This window comes from Cydia fagiglandana, chromosome 11, assembly GCF_963556715.1.
Source record: "Cydia fagiglandana chromosome 11, ilCydFagi1.1, whole genome shotgun sequence".
Lineage (NCBI taxonomy): Eukaryota > Metazoa > Arthropoda > Insecta > Lepidoptera > Tortricidae > Cydia > Cydia fagiglandana.
In genome coordinates, this window is record NC_085942.1 from 7608162 (window position 1) to 7628885 (window position 20724).

At 36.4% G+C, this 20724-nt stretch overlaps 1 protein-coding gene across 5 annotated transcripts in view; it reads right to left on the bottom strand.

Moving 5' to 3' along the window:
- The window catches only part of LOC134668835 (rab11 family-interacting protein 4), a 146689-nt gene that overhangs the window by 23231 nt on the left and 102734 nt on the right, over window positions 1–20724 (bottom strand). Inside the window, exon 1 of one of the 5 annotated variants that reach the window (XM_063526306.1) lies at window positions 9456–10241. The exons of the other annotated variants lie outside the window; for them this stretch is intronic. Coding sequence (XP_063382376.1) covers window positions 9456–9731 — 276 coding nt within the window. The 5' untranslated portion in view covers window positions 9732–10241. Of the gene's footprint in view, window positions 1–9455; window positions 10242–20724 lie in introns of those variants that run through there. 5 annotated transcript variants of the gene reach the window in all.

Genomic DNA, 20724 nt, shown 5'->3' on the forward strand with positions numbered 1-20724 from the left:
ATAAAAGCTTAAATAATACTGCCATAAGAGTATATAATCTATTGACTGACGAAATTAAAAGTATAGAAGATTTTAAAACTTTTGACAAAACAGTTAAGGAATATTTTCTGAGCCGTCCTTTTTACTCGATAAATGAATATTATGATAAGTTTTTTGACCAATGTACCTGACATTTCTTTTATTTATGCTGTTTTTTTTTTGACATTCATTTGAGTCATTAATTACTATTATTTCCTTGACATAGTTTTTATTATTTTTGTGATGTTTATTTTAACGTTGTATTTGACCATTGTACCTGATACCTGACTTAATGTTTTTATTTTGTGTATTATTAATTCTTGTTTTTACTGTGTTTTTTAAAAATTGTATTTGCATGCATTTCTATGTGTTTCTTATGCAAATAAATGATTGAATATGAATATGAATATATGAATATGTTGTGCACTTTGGCTGCTTCGATATATATTTCTAATGACGACTGTACTTACAGCTTGGCAAAAAAAGTAGAAATTAAAAAGTGGCAACACTGTAGTGTCGTCCCGTTTTCTTATAAAGATTAATTTGAAAGGGACGACATTACAGTGTTGCCACATTTTAATTTCTACTCTTTTTTGCCAAGCTGTAACTAAAGCGACTAGGTAAGTACCTAATAATATTCGGTTCTTGGAATGTTGTTGCCGCTAACACTACAGTATCAATTCCCACTCCTAGCCCTGAGCTGTCATTGTGATCGCTGACCGATCTATGCTTCAGGTAAACCAGTAAAGAGAGAACTCGAGAACCCAGGCGGTCTTCACCAGTGGGGAGACACTCCTGACTTCGGGCAAACTCGGCTCCGTTCGGCTCAGTGTTGCACCGAGCAATTATTAGGGGTGACACAACTTGACGACCCTAACAGTGCACAGTTAAGATAATGACTTGAATTTTGACAACCCCAAATAGGCGAAGGGGATATAAGTATCACGAATATCACGATTTGACCCTGAATCGCTGTCAAACTTCGGTTTTGTCGGTACGTAGACAGACGTTAGCGTACTAATATGTAAGTTTTGAGACTGTCAGAGACTCATGGTATGGGTATCTCACTTATTTCAGGTAAGCAATGTGAACATCTAAAGTTATGCATGCGAGTAGGCTGGTGCATGCAAACATTTCTGGGAGCAATTAAATTTGCATGCTGTTAAATCAAATCAAGCACGAACATTTAAAATTACGTGCGAAACGGTGTCCACGCACTCGTATGACTGGAAGACACCGTTTCGAAACCAGCGGGCGCAGCACGGTTCCATTTTTATCGACTATCACTATGCGCGTCCCTTTCGCACTTACATAATTGTTAGAACGTGACAGGTATGGTGACAAGGGATAAAAACGCCACCGTGCTACGCCGCCGGGAATAATTAGCAGTATGGTTGATTAATTAACAAGTTATTTTTTCAATAAAAAATCTGACCAGCGTAGATTCTAATAATCCTAATTTTACTTTGGCGAGTAAAGTTTTCCCTTCCTTCCGTATGTAGGTACCTTTTAACTAAAATATTATGTATACCTATATTTTTAACAGCGACACTGCTCGTTATAACTGCTTTATATTTTAACTATTTGTATTCATGTTTTTATAGAAACCAATATGATATTGTCCCACTGCCTTTGGCCACAGATTAACAAATACATAGTTACTACCTTTGGCTCGGAAATATTCGCATCTTTTATCGGTATCATCACTTCACCTTTCATTTCGACTTCACCATTTCTAATAGTTAGATGGGTATAGATATATATAGTATGTTATATTTATGAGTTAACTCATTAAAGATTAATATAGTAAGTACTTACATAAATTATCATAAATATCCTACAGTACAGACGATACGATCTGTTGACATCCGGAAAACACAACATTCATAATTTTATGTCTTTCCTGTAACTAACAGAGACTAACTATAAGAGAGAGTTTAGCTAACAGAAAAGGTATAGGGATATACTAGTTGGAATGCTGTAATTCCTTATTTAGAAGACTTTCCATTTATTTTCTTCAAGTTCAAAGTCCGTTTTCGCTAATACTGTATTTACTCGTTGCATGTCCTAAACATCTATTTAATGCAATAACCTGTAGGGCTAGCTGCTAGCTAAGATGATCAGCTCTTTATCATTTGTCACCATGCCTGTCACGTTCTAACAAATATGTAAGCGACAAAGTGACGCATGGCATGACAAGTGATAAAAATATGATACCACTTCTGAACTCGATTATGTTTTCATGGATATAAAAGTATTAGTGTGGCTTCAGTGTATTGTATAGGTATTAAAGTGTTAAAGCTACTTATTGAAGCCAGTTTATAATGCTGTAAATAAAATGTGACGTTTTCGACAAAAAGGTACCACATTGTCGGTTGTCGATAAGGTTGATTTCAAATTGAAGCTATATGGCAATAACGCCTTATTGACAACCGACAATAAGTACCCTTTTGGTTGAGAATGGCACAAATTCTGTAACTAATACACGACGTAAACACTTGAGTGGTTTTATATAATGTTGTTTATTGATCATAGTCACGCGGCGAAGCTAAATTTGATAAGAAGGAAGTTTATCACTTTCTGGAAATAGTGTAATCGACATATATGTACTCGTATCTAACTTCTGGGGGCCGATTTTTGAATTTCGATCGTTCGATTTCGTCACTCGAAAATCGATGGAAAACGGCGAAATGCTAATTTTTGAGATACGAGCGATTAAAATTTGGAATCTAGTGGTATTGAACACTCGATTTCAATTCTATTCGTAGAATTTAAATGCCTAGTAGTGGAGATATTAATTAACGAAATACACGAAATCGAATGGTCGAATTTCAAAAATCGGCCCCCTGGAAGTTTTAATAACAAAATTGTATGATTTTTGAAACTAGATACCTCATATGAAAGTAAGATAGTCAGGCGTCTACTAGTCTACTTATCAAAATAGTAGGTATTAAGCTATTAAGTTTTAAGTAGGTAGGTATTTCTTTTCGGGTTTAGTTAGATCCAGACCAACATATCTCTTATGCTTCGTAGATTTGAAAGATGATTCTTCAGTACCTAGTTTCAAAGTTTATTAACCAAGCTGATCTACCTAGTAGACCCATTCTACCGTACACATAGGTTAGATAAAGGCATTACATCCACGTTACAGCACCTGATACAAGATCAAAGCATCTTACAGCTTTCACGGTAAGATTATGCAACTGGCACACGCTTCTAACCGTTTTATATCCAAACAAATTGTCCACGGGAAAATAGATTACATACAAAGAAATGAAAGAAATGGATTACATACCTACACAAAGTAATGGAAGTGTGCAATTGAGTAACTTAATAATTGTAGGCTTTGATAAATGATATCAAAGACGGGTTTGGACGCATGCTATAACTGATGGCGCGGGGCAATGTGTAATAATAATAAAACACTGGTGAAAGTGAAATTGATAACTTGAATGAATCTCTCTTAATAGTCGTATTCGATATTGCTCGAATATTAAAAATCGATACTCGTAAAAATACGAGCGTGAATGAAAAAGCGAGGACTATGATGTGACTATGATGCGAGATGAACTTGTATGAGTTCCTGCAGTATTTTTTCTACTGTTTTTTGACGCACGTTGCAATTACTTAGTAGGTAATGATTATGAGTTAACCGTTTTTCCGTTGATTCATAAAAAAATCGATATGTTGGCCGTGAATCCAAACACGTTTCTATGTCAGTTTAGTCATCTACTGTAGCTAAATATAAACTAAATTAATAAAAAAAAGGATGTAATAGGTATATGGGCTATTATTTTAAATCATTTAATACAAACATATGCTACGTCTCAGCATCTATCGGAAAACCAAATCGTAGAAAACCATCTTCAAATTGATTGTCGCTCAATTAACGAGCTCTTTCTCAAAGGTCAACTAAGATAACCTTAATAATTGGTAATTCTCCAGTAAGTATGAGAGTGTACGTAGTCAAAACAACAATTGTATATAAGTATAGGTACAGTATAATAATGATAGGTATCACCTCAATACCACGATATCTTCACGTAAACTTTGAACTAGAAACATTCATTATCAATTTATCATTCTCGCTCGGCGTGTTTACGGTGACCTTTTAACACTTAAAGATTTAAATATCATAATAAATAATTATTCGTCCTAAACACAAACTTTACTTTAGAGTCAACGCGACCATAAAACTACAAGTCATTCATTCACTATGAAATAAATGAAAATTTAATGTAGTCACAAAATGTCAGGCAATTCCTAGATAGGTATAATGTTAAATGTAGTTAATATTTGGACACTTGCATTTAAGTTAATTCAGACGAATGTTAACGTAAGATTATTTGCATAAAATAATCCACCATTGTGTTTTGAATGAGTAAAAAAATACTTTAAAGATTAACGACTTTTGGACTTAAACATAGTTTTACAGTTAAGGTAGAAGTAGGTACTAGTGCTCGACGCTGCACTAGTATTCGACATGGGCACTTTATGTCAAAGTGACAAGGATTAAATTTGAATACAGAAAAATCTTTGCTAGTTCAAATTTAACCTATATGGCGAATACTAGTGCAGCGTCGAGCACTAGTGCTAAAATGGTAACGACAAGAATTCAAGAAAAAAGATACAGAACAGTAACTGGAAATTACGTCTTTAAGCACTTGTGTTGAAAAAATCATCAAAATCATTGCTCTAGCCTCAAAAACCAAGGAGGAAAACGAGGAGTACGTTTGTATGGAGGAATGACCACTCCTGTTGGCTCTTAAGACTAAAACAAAACAGTAAGTAGACAGACGAAAATTGCACGTTAGTTAAGTAAAAGATTGCTATCAGCAATCAATGAATACTTGAATAGCAGAGTGAGGCCGCGTGACTTCCTAGAGAAACATTTTCTTGGCACAGACTTGTCTTACAACTTTCCAGCTTTTGTAAACAGTACGTTTACCTGTACTGATGGATTGTGAACGACTGTTTAGATAAATAATGACGTGCCTAAATACCCTTGCTAAAGAGAGTCAAAATTATCCAGGGAGTTACAAATTTGTGACAACCCTGAAGTTTATAGCTGATGAGGTTTGAAACTTTAAATGATTTATTAAAAATACATGGGAATTAGCATTGTTAAACTAGAAAAAAACTCGTGTAAAGAAGGCAGCTAATTCGCTGTATAGCTGCATTATGTTAAGTCATGATATTTAATTAGTTTGTTTTCCTTTACAAATGCTTTACGTTGATTTTTTGAGTGTGAAGTTTTGAAGTGACGATTCATTTAAAGTAAGTAGGAAACTATTTATAACAGCCTAATTCTTGCATACTGACTATATCTTTAATAATTACATTTTTATTGTTGTTGGAAAGTGGCAAGCAAGAAGAAGAAGAAAGAGTTGAAGATGGGACATAAAATAGCCATTATTTTATAATGTTAATATACGACGACGTGTTTACGATGTTAAAACAAAGTGTCAGTGGTCGAAAACAAAACTGCAAGTTGATGATCATCACCTAATTTGGTAGTTATAAGTTAAAATAGAAATCCTTTTACGATTTAAAAATGTTTAACTCTAATTATAGTCCCGATGTTATAATTAAATTCTAATGAGTTACAGAGTTACAGAATATCAATTTGGATGAATTACAATTAAATCTTTTTGCAATTAACTTCTTACTAATGCATTATGGATATGAATAGTAAACGCTCAACCAAGTTTTTACAATTGTAAGTCTCCATTTGCAAGTGCTTTAAAAATGTACATCATTATCATCATTATTCAGTTTAAGAGCTGGGGTTGGTCGGTCCGAAGCCAGCCCTTTAGTTTCCTGGTACGACACGGCCCCTACATGCTCCTTTTACTGGCTCATATAACTTTTCCTTGGTCCTCCCCTCCCTTTCCTTCTATTTATTTTCCCTTCTACGATGTTTCTGATGAAGTGATCGTGTCGTAGCAGACTCTTCTATTTTTAATAATACTCATTAACCTTCTCTTTTTCTTCACTCAGGTCAAAAATATACACAGTTCTATATCATTCCATCAAGGGTTCCATACGGGTCACCGAACATTGTAAATTCCCATATGTCTCACTTCAATAAGCATACGTTATTAGGTCGGTTTGCGGTATTACCCGTGTTTAATTTTGAACTCTATGCGAATATTAATAAGGTGTAATGTGACATTTGTCACGCTTACGATTTACATTTGCTTGTCATTCGCTCCAATAATAAGTGCTAACGGTCAGTTTCAGTCCGTTCGGTGGCTAATTAAATAATTGTCGGGTTGAATACAATGGTGCACGAGGGATCGATCAAATATAGTCGCGAAACAAACGGCATTTTAATCCAATGCAAATAAAGGAAATAAAGCTTGCAGAAGTGAATAACAGACGTCAGACGACCTTATTGCTAAAGGACGATCTCTTTCAAGTAAAGATTAATGAAGGTGGTGCAAAAACAATGACTCCAGTACAATTTGTGCAGTTTTGTATGTATGTAAGTGTTCAGTGATTGTTAGAGGCGCCTTAAGATTTAAATTTCATCTAAAACTAAACCCAGGAAGTTAATCTGTTTGTAGGAATAAAAATATGTTGTAATACTGGTGTTACATAATAACATTAACAAAGATCTCGTGTAAAGGAGCAGGAAGCAAATATATAAATACTAATGGAGGAAGTGAGAAGGATGGAAGTGCAACGTTGCGGTAACCTAATTACTGCAGTGACGCGTGTGCTGGCCCTGGCACTGTTTGCAAATATACAAGAAACCAATGCATTGGGAATGTAATATTTTTAGGGTTTACGCTGAATTTATTTTTCAATTTATTTTCACTTTCTTGAAATGAAACTTTTTCATTTTTTAGTAGGTTTGCCCCGCACGCGCACTTTTCGGGCACGTCGGTAGATTTTTTTACCGTCCATAAATATAAGTAATTGGCTACATAATCTAACTTTAAAATGTTTGCTAGCGTTACAGGGCCCACCCCGTATTTCACGTGGTAAATTCTTGCGTCAATTTATCAAGACAGCTCAAACAAACTTTACAGGTATTACAAAAGTAAGATGGAAATCAATCGTAATCAATCGGATGTTTAGTTACGCCGACAGATAGCTTCATTAAATAAGTATGAAATTGGCTTCGCTTTAGTCATTGCAGATATCTGAACGACAGTCAACGACTACACATTTGAACAAAGTGGAACAAACGTGGAGCGATATGCCTATTGCCTTCTTCTTCGTCGGTCCCTCATTACTGAGGACCCTGACCACCTGGTTTTGCAGCTTCTACAATTTGTCTCCATCGGTAGCCCTCACCGCCTGATGGAGTTTGCCTGAGGTGGCCTTTGTAACTTGGTGAGACCATCTAGTTGGCGGGGAGCCCTGAAGTCTTCACCTTTTGGAAGGCGAAAAATCTCAGGACCTATTGCCTACAGCAAGCCTATTGGACGTTCTTGACGCGTAAGGCCTTCTTGAATGATGCAGTGAAGCAGAATGATGGCATTTTAACTTTAAACCAGGTTTAAACGGCATAAAAAAGAATTGGTTCCATTTTACAGATCCATTATATCTAAGCCCGGTCCAGACAGGAACAATTTTTCGCCATTCTGATTAAATTGTCTGATCAAATTAGGCCGTGCCGCTGCTGATTCAAATCACGCCGATTATGAACGATATTACAGATAAAATGGAGATGCGGACGCAAAAATACCTATTTGTGATGCTGCTGTTCGCGTTTGGAGGCATTTTTTTAAATTAGAGCACTGAAATATCACCTAAAATCTAAAATTGGTGATTAAATGGGAGATTGACGCCAATTAATTTAATCGGTCGATTTGATCATCCCGTCTGGACTGGTCTTTACTTTTTAGGCCTCAGGGCATTACGTACTACTAGGGATGCGAATACGATAGCGTCATATAATGTAATTACTTCCTGGGGGTGGCTAAAGAGGGGGCATAGCGATTTTAATTGGAAACTGGCGTTTAGCCCCAAGGGAATTTTTAGTAATAAATCAGCTTCAAATAGATTGTAAATTCCTAGAATATATTCTAGTAACACGTAAGCTTTCACTGTACACGTAAGAGCAAGTAACCGCGTTGTATCTTTCTAAACAATTGCTAAGAATAAATTAAATTATACTATTGTTACAGCACCAATCCAAGCTCGGAAACAAACGCTAGTGAGAAACAGCGTGTTTTAGAGGTACTTAATACTTTATCTGATGAAGTTGTAACAGAGATTTATATATATGGCACTCCCTAATTAGTATTTTTAAATTAAGTTTGCCTACATTTCTACATTACACAAGTCTGTTAAGTCAATTTGAAATTGGATAACTTTGACGATACAGATAAAGATCTTCAATCACGAAGTAACAGAAGATATAGATAGTGTACAAGTGGTAGCATTTGTAAATATGGATTTGAGGGGAGTTTGGTCGATGAAATACCGACAAATAAGTAGTAGGATCGCGTGACAGCCGCTAATAGAACCACCAGAATAAAAACGTACATGTATCAGGGAACAATAGGCTTTATAACCATGGTGTAAGAGTGACGAAAGTTGCCAGGTTAAGTTGGTATACAAATTCGCCGGCGACGGTACGGCCAGGTCCGCGGACGCGCCTGATCGACCGAGTAAAAAACACTTGATTTGGATCGAGTTCCGTTGCCGGTTACGCACCGGCTGGTATTGTAGTGGCTACTGTACTAACAGCAATAATATCTGACCATTGATCGACCTTGTCTCGGTGTGGTAAGGTTTACGAATCGTGTCGACGATGATACTCGTAATGTAGAGCATTGTGGACGAATTCCAATCAGCTATGAATGGACATTTTGCGAGCGTCTGGTAACGCCCAGTTTATAGAGGCGCTAGACATTTTGTCACCTAGATGTAAGTAGGTATACGTATACGATTCACATTTTCACATTCACCCAGTAATAAACTGAGAATAGAAAACGAGAGGTAGAGATAGATATATCTATGTCTGAACCTTAAGGTTAATATGGTTGACCTCTAGGTCAACGGGCTTTAGCCTAAGTAACATTATCTGGTAGATACTTAGAGCGCGTAGGTAACGTTAGATCTTGTCTTGCTTGCAATAGTCTTTTTATCGAAGCAACCTTCGACGGTTGTCTAAACAATGAACTATTACATAAATGTTTAAGGCACCAAATGTGTGGGATAGGCTAACATTTGTTTAATAGTAAGTAAATATCCCAAGGAGACGATGATTGAATGCAAAATTCCAACGCGTAACCAAGCACCTAATAAGCTTTTGAAGAGACGTGCACTTCTACAAGTAGGTAGCTCGTAGAGTTTATTAAGGTTAATTTAAATGAATTAGGTCAAAAGATCTCTAAAGTGATCTTTTGACCTAATTCACCAAAAGTTATGAAACTTAGAAAACAGCGAGACTAATTAGAAAAAATAACGAATCTCACTTGATCAGACAGATTGTCGCACCACTGATGTGCCGCAGTCTTCTTTCCTCCATTCAATCCATTCGTCAGATGCGGCGTCAGCGGGGACCCAGTGAACAGGTCCTCCGTCACACTGGAGTCGGAGAATATCCGACCCCTGGTCTCAGGCGGTGGGCCCTGAGGCCCCACAAAGTCGAACTGCCCGTCCCACATGTCATATTCAAGCTCCAAGCTGTCTTCCACTTCCACTGGCTCCATCGCGCCGCCAGAGCGGTTAAACAAACCTGATTTAAACATCAACACTGCACTACCGTCCGAAACGTGTGCGCAAATTAATTTTTCATCTACCCACACACTTGTCTATGATATACCTATGTTACGTTTATATTTTAAAGCTTAACTTAATGGCACACTAGACTTAAAGCGGTATCGATGGACACCAATGACCACGTAATGTATGACTATTATTAAATTTGCACTGCATACACGTAACACACTGTCACATAGCTCACATAAGAGGCTTTAGAAAATCTCATGCACAGTCACTTGACCGGTATCTGTTAACTTCAAAACAATGTCTGAACTCCCTAATTGTTATCATAAAGTAGAATTAAGATTATATCGCGTAAGACAAAACGCCGCCGATTTAAATTTTTCAACGGTCGCGTTGACATCGTATTGTCTATGGGCGTCAGAAAACTAAATATCCAGGTGGAATGTTACGATTTTAATTTCGAAATTGGAACAGTATGGACGATGTAGCGTAACGCGTGAGTCGGGCGGAGAATCGCGATCGACACTAACCGGCGGCGCGCCCCTCCTGCAGTGACTACGACACTATCAGCGTTCGGCCGCCAGCCGCCACACAACATACAAATACAAATAAAGTTTATTCGCTCTGTGCGCATATGCACCACTGTCTGATATGCAGAGGCAATAACCCCGAGCTCCCCCAATCCGCTGGGTGCATCTCGTAATTTTACGGGCGAGGGCCCACCATTATTGCGTTGGTCGACAGATGGGGGACCTTGCAGACACTTTGGAGATTTTATTTGCATTTTAAAGTGTCTTTAAAAAGGCACCCTGATAAAAATCCAACCAAGGGTAAATTACTTTCTTGTACTTTTTTTAGGAACAATATGTCGGAACCCTTCGGAGGGCGAGTCCGACTCGCACCTGGCCGGTTTTTTATCCATTGGGTGGGTAAAGTTTAATAAACTTTTAATAAAATAACATACCTAGGTATAACATACTATAGGTATTACAATAACCGAGTTCAGGAAACCGAGAGTTTACCTAATCTTCATCAAACATCAAGTTTCTCTGTGTTGCATTAAGCATTCTTAAATAATGTCTGCATCTTGGCTTAATTACGTAAAGAGATGCTGCCCATATGGCCTCTTGTAAACCACCAGACGTTCACCTTATCTTGAATGAGGACCGAAATAGAATCAACCAAGTTTTTTAGGAACTGATGGTGCACATTTCTATTTATTTTAACGATACAATACATAAGAAACACAAAACAAGTATACAGTGCACAGTGTACAGTAAGGACATAAATTGTACATAGTGATCAAAATTAGATTTTAAAGATGCTTTCATAATTAAATTAATGACCGATGGGTTAGTGCCCTACAAAATGCCCTTTTAATACAAAGTATTGAATTTGGCTTTCATTAATTTAATTTATTGCGTTTGATACCAGCTAATATTATTCAAATCTACGTAATAACACTTATAACAGATTAGCTGTTAATTATAAAAAAAACTTTAATAATAAGTGTAATTGGTAATGCAATGGCAATAAACATGTACCAAAAAAAAAATATTGACACAAAAAAAACTCAAAATGATAAGAGTTTGTTGTGGTACTTGGACTGCATTCTGATTGTCTAAATCTAATTCCAATTCAACATGGTTCATTATCTTCACTAGGACAAAAATCAATACAATTTTAATTTAATACCAAATACGACTTTTCATTATTCAATCGTCCTGAAAAACGTATTGTCGTAAGAACCGAATAGGTGTTACAGTGTTATACAACTCGCAGACAAACAATTGCGAATGAACGAAACAATGCGATCTCATACATTTTAATACTGTTTTTGTGAGACAGACAGGCGTGGAAAAATGCTAAATCGCTGGCGAACAAGTGCCATTCAATATTTATTTACGAGTACGGAATCCGTATAAAAAGGATAATTAGTATGTTTTGCGACGACGGGTAAATTAAGTATTCAAATGCTTTATGTTTAATTCTATGTAGTTAGGCAAGTCTAGACTTTGACAGGTTTGAAAACAAGACATTAACATAGTCTGTTATATGCTTTTGAAGTCATTCAAAATTCGAGAAAGCTGAACAAATTTATGTAAAATTTGTACATGTAAATATTATTGTAAATGTACAAATTGTTATTTATGTATTACATAAACATAAAATATTGCAATGGTAGTCGTCTAATCAAGCAACATCAATCATCATATAATCTTTTTGAATCTTTCGGCGCTTTGATCTTACATTTATAGGCAGAGCCTGTTTTAGAAACAGACGGCCTTATGGTCATTTGTATAATAATAAGGCACTAAACTTAATAAAATATGTTACCGTACATTAATAAAATAATAAATTAAAATTATTGATTTTATGGTATTCCATAGAGTTTTAGAATGGTTAGTAGATTTGGCTAATAGATCACTTTCATACTTCCTTTTCAGTTTTTTAATTAAATTATTGCAATAATTTCTGTACCGCCTGTACGTGATCTTTAGTACATCATTGTGAGGGTCAGCACGTAGTTTAAGTTGCATTCTGTTTCTATTTTGGATACAACGTAATATACCAGCAGTGATCCAGGGTTTTATTTATTTATTTATTTAGATATTTAATTCAGGCAACAAGGCCCATATTACAAATACCTATGCCTATTATAAATACCTATTATACCTACCTATTATAAATAAATATACAAATACCTATTATAGTGCGTTTAGTTCTTGGAATACGTTTAACAGATTTACTTTCATCTAGGGATTCTTTTAATTTACAATAAATTATTCATAAAGGCTGTATACTTGTATAGTGCATTTTTCAACACAATCGTTATTGTTGATAATTGATAAATAAATAATAAAATAGAATAGAAACCATTGGCAAACATGGTACCGTCACCACACGGGATTGTTATGCCATTTCTACATATGTATGTAACTGCTAAATAAAATAGATTTTCCTAGATTTGAACTGCAACCTGTAGATTGTTGTAGAGCCATTTCCAACATGAATTAGAAAAAATAGAAATTTTACGTATTAAAAAATGAAGACGAAATTTATTAGTTTTAGTTTTAATTTATTTAGAAAATTAACAGACGAAAAGAACAAAGAGAATAGGGCAGTAGCTCGACAGTAGGTACTAATGAAACACCCTACAAATAAATTTTCAAGATAGCATTCTACTAGGTTTATCAGACTTGAACACGCAATGCTCGGCCTCTGGATAGAGTTCAAATTGCTGTTAAGTATGGATAAGCCGAGGGCACAGGGCAACCACTATATTTGCGGTCCCTGATAGAGTTGGTCAGACAGAACTCTACTCTTACAAGCGTTCATCTTAATAGAAGATCAAGTCAGTTTACGAGACTGATAAATAGTCGATTAGAGACTCGATTTTATGTACAATGCTCTATCCACGATCCCCGCAGATCAGCTGTAAGTACCTAAAAGGCATTGGAAAAATCTGATTTCTTCGAAACCTTTATTTTTCGCTGAACACACACGGGGATCAAATCGGTAGCTTTTAGTTTCTACTGCTGGCCTTCGTTTGATCCGTACTGAAAACGAAACCGACACCGTCAGGATCGTCGCCAAAGACATACTTGGACACCGTGAATAGGATTGCATCTTCTCTAAAAAGGACTAGCGATTTTCTGCAGAAGACTCAAGTCACTCAAGAAGAAGAATCTAAGAAGTTTATAAGAACACGTTGTCGAATGCTTCAACTCGGATGCACTCGTGCAACGCAACTAATGGTAATACACAGTTGCTTCTGTTTAGTATTCCCCTCGTCGTTTATTAAGAGATTAGTCATCCGAGGGGCAGGACAATAGGATCGGAGAGGGTGTGTCCAGAAACTCGCATTCAATGTGGATGTGTTCATGTCATGACTTTTGTGACGTCATTTATTTACTTACACGTGTTTGATAGTCTCAAATAGAGTCTATTGAGTTTGAAACGCTTAGTAATCCGGCGCGTACGATATGATTCAGATGATAAAGATAAAAGTGCCTTAGATATTGGGACTTGTGTCTTTACATTGTCATCTTAACTGATACAAGTGAAAAATGACAGATTTTCTATAGCTGGTGCTCGAAAAGTGAGGAAATGAAATTTTATAGCGACACAATAAATCTTATTTCTTTACAGTCTTATCATGACCGACGGATGATAGATTAATAGATTATCTTTAGAGCTGTACTTACACGGTTCCCATATAACCATTCCAGTCGCAGAATCATCAAAGTGGTAACTAAATGTCAGATGTGTCGTAACAGAGTCCACACAATGTGTCTAGAATTGTTTCGAAACAAAGTGTCGTCGCCGTGTGTACACTTTTCCGTAACAAGGTGTCGACACATTTGTGTGCACTTTGCGTGCGGTTTGCGACTAAATCTGACAGCAAATTTGTGACAGCAAATGTCAATATAAAATACCTCTTGAAAACCAAGGTTTGTCAAACTACTATTAGTGTCTCGTGTGCTCTACTGGAGTCAGTTATGTAACGCTGCCATACATGACCCAAAAAAATTTTATTAAGCTATGAGCTTCATCACATCTGATATTTGAGTAATTCTAAGCATTTCTAGCGTGAAGTGGGGGGGAGGGTGGGGTACAAAGACGGCCGCCATCCGTCATCTTTAAAAAAAATCTACTCTGATCCTGGTGGGTACTAGGGCAAGTTTGGTATCATTTTCGTATAAACCAAAGACGTAGAATTCATTGCTGATATTTGTTTTTTTCAATTTCATAGTAATTTTACAAGAAAAACGTAAAAAGGTGAAAAATTTGGTTGGAGATTTTTGCTACGCGGAGCCGAAACTACAAAAGATAGAAAGTTGAAATTTGCACACTAGATTACATTTATAAAGTGTACAAGAGATAAGAAGCGATTTTGAGAAATTCAACCCCTAAGGGGGTTAAAAAGGGGATGAAAGTTTGTATGGGGTTCAAGTTTTATTTTAAGCTAGGAATTTGAAACTTCGTAAAACGATATATTATTAAAATACAAGAAAACTAATTTCAGCGTTTTTGAAAATTCATCCCCTAAGGTGGTGAAAAAGGAGTTGAAAGTTTGTATGGATATCAAATAAATTTTCGAACGCGGGACTTGAATCTTTGTATTTGGGGATATTATTAAAAGACAGGAAAAGTAATTTCAGCGTTTTGTAAAATTCATCCCCTAACAGGGTTAAAAAGGGGTTGAAAGTTTGAATCCATTACAAATCCGAGTAGACACACATTTCTTATTGGCTCCCAGGCTTGAAATGCTTAGAATTACTCAAGGAACATATGTGATGAAGCTCATAGCTTAATAAAAAATTTTTGGGTCAACTTTATAACTGCTTCCGCTACTCGTAAGTAATTCTAGTAAGTCATCATGGGCGATGCAGATGATAATAATCGACCAAAACCATATAAACACCCAACACCCGTCAACCTTTTACAGAAAAGTTTTTAAAGAAATGCAATAAGCTACTTAGGTCAGCCAACGAATGATCCAAAAAGTTGTAGAGGGAAATGCTCGGAACACAATTTTTGACTCTTTAACTTGGTTTGGACAAGTTAGGAGGTGAACATATCAAAAGTCCCCGGCCGTAGCCCTTGAGCGGGGGAAGAGAGGGGGCTTTGAAGGTCCCATTTTCCGGTTTTTCGATTATATCTCGGAAACTATGCATCTTAGCGACATGGCCACTTATACAAAATGCAAGTTAATTTAATTTGTTACAAGTTTATTCAGTCAATTTTTTCGATATGTTGAATAGTTTTTGAGATATCCGCTCTTGAAAGTTTATTTAGGGCTCTCAATTTTATCTTGATATATCTACATCAGTGAAGGTGCAAGGCCGTGTATGGTATCGTTTTCGTATAAATCTGGGTTGCTGAATCCATTTAAGGTATCACATTGACACCATTCCACAAAATAAAAAAATATCTTTTTAGGGTTCCGTACCTCAAAAGCAAAAAACGGAATCCTTATAGGATCACTCGTGCGTCTGTATGTCTGTCTGTCTGAATACACAAAATAGTTCTTTACCTATAGATGACAGGAAAACCTATTAGAAATGTGCAGTCAAGCGCGAGTCGGACTTAATGTACGGAACCCTTAATACGCGAGTCCGACTCGCACTTGGCCGGTTTATTTTAAACTCCTCTTGACGCTTAACCGCTGAATCGATTTCGTTGAAATTTGGTATAGAAATAGTTTGCGTCCCGGAACAGGACATAGGATAGATCTTATAACCAAAATCATCTTTTGAAGGTGTGAAAAGTGGCGTGGAAATTTGTACGGGAAATCAATAACCGCTGAACTGATTTATATTAAATTTGGGATGGTCTACATCTTTGATTTAGTTAAAAATGATAAAAAAACATGACTTCAAACCTAAACTTAAACAGTATTAACTTCAAGAAGTCAATTCTGAATTCCCCCCTACACCTCATTTCACACCTTTAAAGGATGATTTTTGAGATAACTTATTATGTCCTGTCTTGGGACTCAATATATATGTGTACTAAATTTAAATTAAAACTGTTCAGCAGTTTAAGCGTGAAGAGGAGTTTAAAAGAAAGTATATGTTTTTACTTTGGAATGGTGTCAATGTGATACCATAACTAAATTTGGTACTGCGAATTTATACGAAAACGATACCAAACATGGCCTCGTAGCTTTAATGTTGTAGAAGTCAAAATAAAATTGAGAGCTCTAAATTCTTATTACTTGACCAAACTTGTGTAGAAGGACAAGGAAAAATAAAAGTCTTCGGCAGGAATATAAGACACAGATATAATTTTTTTTTTGCGTTACTATTTCAATCATCAAATATAAACATACCTTGATTATATTATTCTAGTGAGATCCTCACAGATAAACAAAAACATTTACTTAAAAAATTACAAGGTCGAAATGTCACGGAACTTGTGAGAGTAATATGTGAAAAATAAAAACTTTTATGACAAAAAATCTGGACACAATTTAAGAAGCATCCCATTGCGTCGAGGAATCATCTGTATTTTTGCTTGTTTCATTACCTCCTCGCTTCTTTTTTTGTCCTTTGTATTCTGTAGCAATTTGTTAGATCTGAAAATAAAGATAACTTGCGTCGTCACGGATGTCGATTTATAGGTTTTAGGGAGTGCAGAATTCGAAAACGATGATCATTTTATAATCCAAGATGGCGGCTTCGTATTTTGTCATAAAAGTCGTCATGAATATCGTTTTATAGGTTTTAGGAAGTGCCGATTTCGAAAATGATGACCAGTTTGGAATCCAAGATGTGTGCCGTGCACTTTGTCATAAAAGTCGTCATGGATATCGTTTTAAAGGTTTTAGGGAGTGCAGAATTCGAAAATGATGACCATTTTGGATTCCAAGATGTCTGCCGTGCACTTTGTCATATAAGCCGTCATAGATGTTGATTTATAGGTGTTAGGAAGAGCAGATTTCGAAAATGATGACCATGACCAACAAAACGACATCCATGTCGACTTTTAACATAGTGCATGGCCGCCATTTTGGATTCCAAAATGGTCATCATTTTCGAAATCAGGGCCCCCTAAAACCTATAAAACGACACCCATGACGACTTTTATGACATAGTGCATGGCCGCCATTTTGGATTTCAAAATGGTCATCATTTTCTAAATCGGGGCCCCCTAAAACCCATAAAACGACATCCATGATGACTTTTATGACATAGTGCATGGCCGCCATTTTGGATTTCAAAATGGTCATCATTTTCTAAATCGGGGCCCCCTAAAACCCATAAAACGACATCCATGATGACTTTTATGACATAGTGCATGGCCGCCATTTTGGAATCGAAAATGGTTATCATTTTCGAAATCTCCGCCCCCCAAAACCTATAAAACGACACCCATGACGACTTTTATGACATAGTGCATGGCCGCCATTCTGGATTCCAAAATGGTCATCATTTTCGAAAGCGGGGCCCCCTAAAACCTATAAAACGACATCCATGACGACTTTTATGACATAGTGCATGGCCGCCATCTTAGAATCCAAAATGGTCATCGTTTTCGAAATCTGCGCCCCTTAACCTATAAAACGACACCCATGACGACTTTTATGACATAGTGCATGGCCGCCATTTTGGATTTCAAAATGGTCATCATTTTCTAAATCGGGGCCCCCTAAAACCTATAAAACGACATCCATGACGACTTTTATGACATAGCACATGGCCGCCATCTTGGAATCCAAAATGGTCATCATTTTTGAAATCTGCGCCTCCTAAAACCTATAAAACGACACCCATGACGACTTTTATGGCATAGTGCATGACCGCCATTTTGGATTCCAAAATGGTCATCATTTTCAAAATTGGGGCCCCCTAAAAAGTATAAAACGACATCCATGACGACTTTTATGACACAGTGCATGGCCGCCATTTTGGATTCCAAAATGGTCATCATTTTCGAAATCGGCACTCCCTAAAACCTATAAATCGACACCCATCTCGACTTTTATGACAAAGTGTTTGGCTACCAGGCCCCAATTTCACATCGGTGACAGGTGCGACGAATTGTAAAATCACTGTTGCTGACGTCACAGGCATCCATGGGCTACGATTACCACTTACCATCGGGCGGGCCGTATTCCTGTTTGCCACCATCATTGTATTATTTAATAAAACTTTATTATATCGGAAAAAAAACAGATATTTCTCCTGCGAACTTTCTGACAATTGTCAAAGATTTAGAAGAATTGTAGGTAATTCTTGACAGGTAATGAGTTATATGTCGGAATTTCGTGACAATTGTAATGTTTCTTGTGACAATTGTCATAAACTTAGCAAGAGAAATATCTGTTTTATTCCGATATCATAAAGTTTTTTTTAATAATACAATGATGGTGGCAAACAGGAATACGGCCCGCCCGATGGTAAGCGGTACCCGCAGCCCATGGATGCCTGTGACGTCAGCAACAGTGATTTTACAATTCGTCGCACCTGTCACGTTGGTGAAACAGGGGCCTGCATGCAAGACATTTCTATTATTTTTACGTACAAAAATGGCCCCCTGTCAACTTCCAACCGAGATTTAATCGATAATTTATTCGATTAATGTTCAGATTCATTCAAATTCAATCTATGTTAGGTCGACTAACCTAATCGTGATTAAAATTTGAGGATTAACTTTTTTTATTCCATTAATTAGCGCCACTTGCACCATTCCACTAACCCGGGGTTAACTGGTTAAACCTGGAGTTACCATGGTTACCAGTACAATTTGATACTGGGTTAACGGTTTAACCGCTTAACCCAGGGTTAGTGGGACGGTGCAAGTGGGCCTTAGTCGAATAAACAGTTAATCTATTAAGTCCCATCTCTGACCACGTCATTTTTACACTTTGAGAATATCTGAAAACAAATGAACACAAGGAGCCATTTTGCAAATCGAGTAACTTTGTTATTACTTTTGACAGCGCGTGTCATGTGTCTACACAGAGTCGACACAAAGTCGAAACATTTGCGACTACTTTGTGACTGCAATATTTCTCAGCCTTAAACCATATTTATACATCATAATTAACAAGTTTCGTAGTATGTAAAGCGTTATTTCTGTTATCTAAGTATAGTATACGCATCGAAGTACTAAAAATGCATCAAATAATATATTTATGAACACAAGCACTGAGAAGTAAACAATTTCATTTCCGGCTAAACTAAAACAATGTGGTGGCGCGTTGATTATATTACACTTAGTTTATCAAATCACTCGAGCAGTTTAATTCCCCATAATAATTTAAGTCCTATTGTAATATAAATGCAAACAATATATAATTACGTCTTGTAATCCGTTTTAGAGATGGCGTATTAATGTCACTTATTTTTATTTAACTATTTTTCCATCTGACAGTTTCCATTTGACAGGAACAAAATGAACGAATGAACGAATGATTTTGGCATAAAGTAGTCGCAAACTAGTAACAATGTGTGCACACGGCGACCACACTTTATGTCACTTTGTGTCATGTGTCGACCCTTCCCCATTTCTGGTAACTGTGTCGACACGGCGACGACTCTGCGACTGGAATTGTGACCGAAACAGACGGTGTCGACACAAGATGTGTCTACACCGCGTCGTAACGGCGACTGGAAATGGTTGTATGGGTTGTATCAGATATCTAGAGATTCGCCTTGAAATGCTAGTAGTTGCCTTAGCTAGCTTTGATTAGCCTTCCCACATTAGTAATTATAGCATCTGGTGACAGCCATATGGGATGTACGAGTATATATGTTCACATAAATGACTCATACAATTCGCTGGAGAAACTTGTAAGACATTTACCTCTTTAGAAAATGATTTAATGTGAATTAATATCGAAAAAAATCAAATAATGCTTCTCTCTTATTGATACTGAAACTGCAACTAGATCGAAAGCATAATCATGAAGAAAAAACCGTGAACTTTTCTACTGCTGCTGAATCTGAACTCTGAAACTTTAACTTCACTAACGGGCTAGATTAAATAAAATCTACAATTCAAGACTTACCTATTGCTATTTCATAGTCCTAAAAATTCTACACAAGAAAAAAAAAATAGAAAAAAGATAATTGTTATAGGTAACAATTATCTTTTTTCTATTTTTTTTCTGGTGGGTGGTCTGGTTTCGGGTGGTCATTTCTGTCTGTTAAATTATTTTGATTATGAGTGTGTAGTTGTTATTTTAAGAATGGTTGAAAATCACGTTATGACTTTATGACACATTTTATTACAACTGATGATCATCGTATGCAACGGTGGCAGTTTCAAATTGATCATGTTTAAGTCACAATCAATTCGCGTTTAGAAAGACATGTAAATATGTCATATTGACACAATCATAAGTAGACTTTATCTCATAGGTATAAGGTATATAATTGATATTAGCCGTGTTTTTGTCGGTATGTAGTAAATCCGTTCGGGTTCATGCGCGGTGGGCACAGTGATGACTTGATGATGATAAGCGGCCCACATAACATAAGAGTCCGCATTCAACCATAGTGA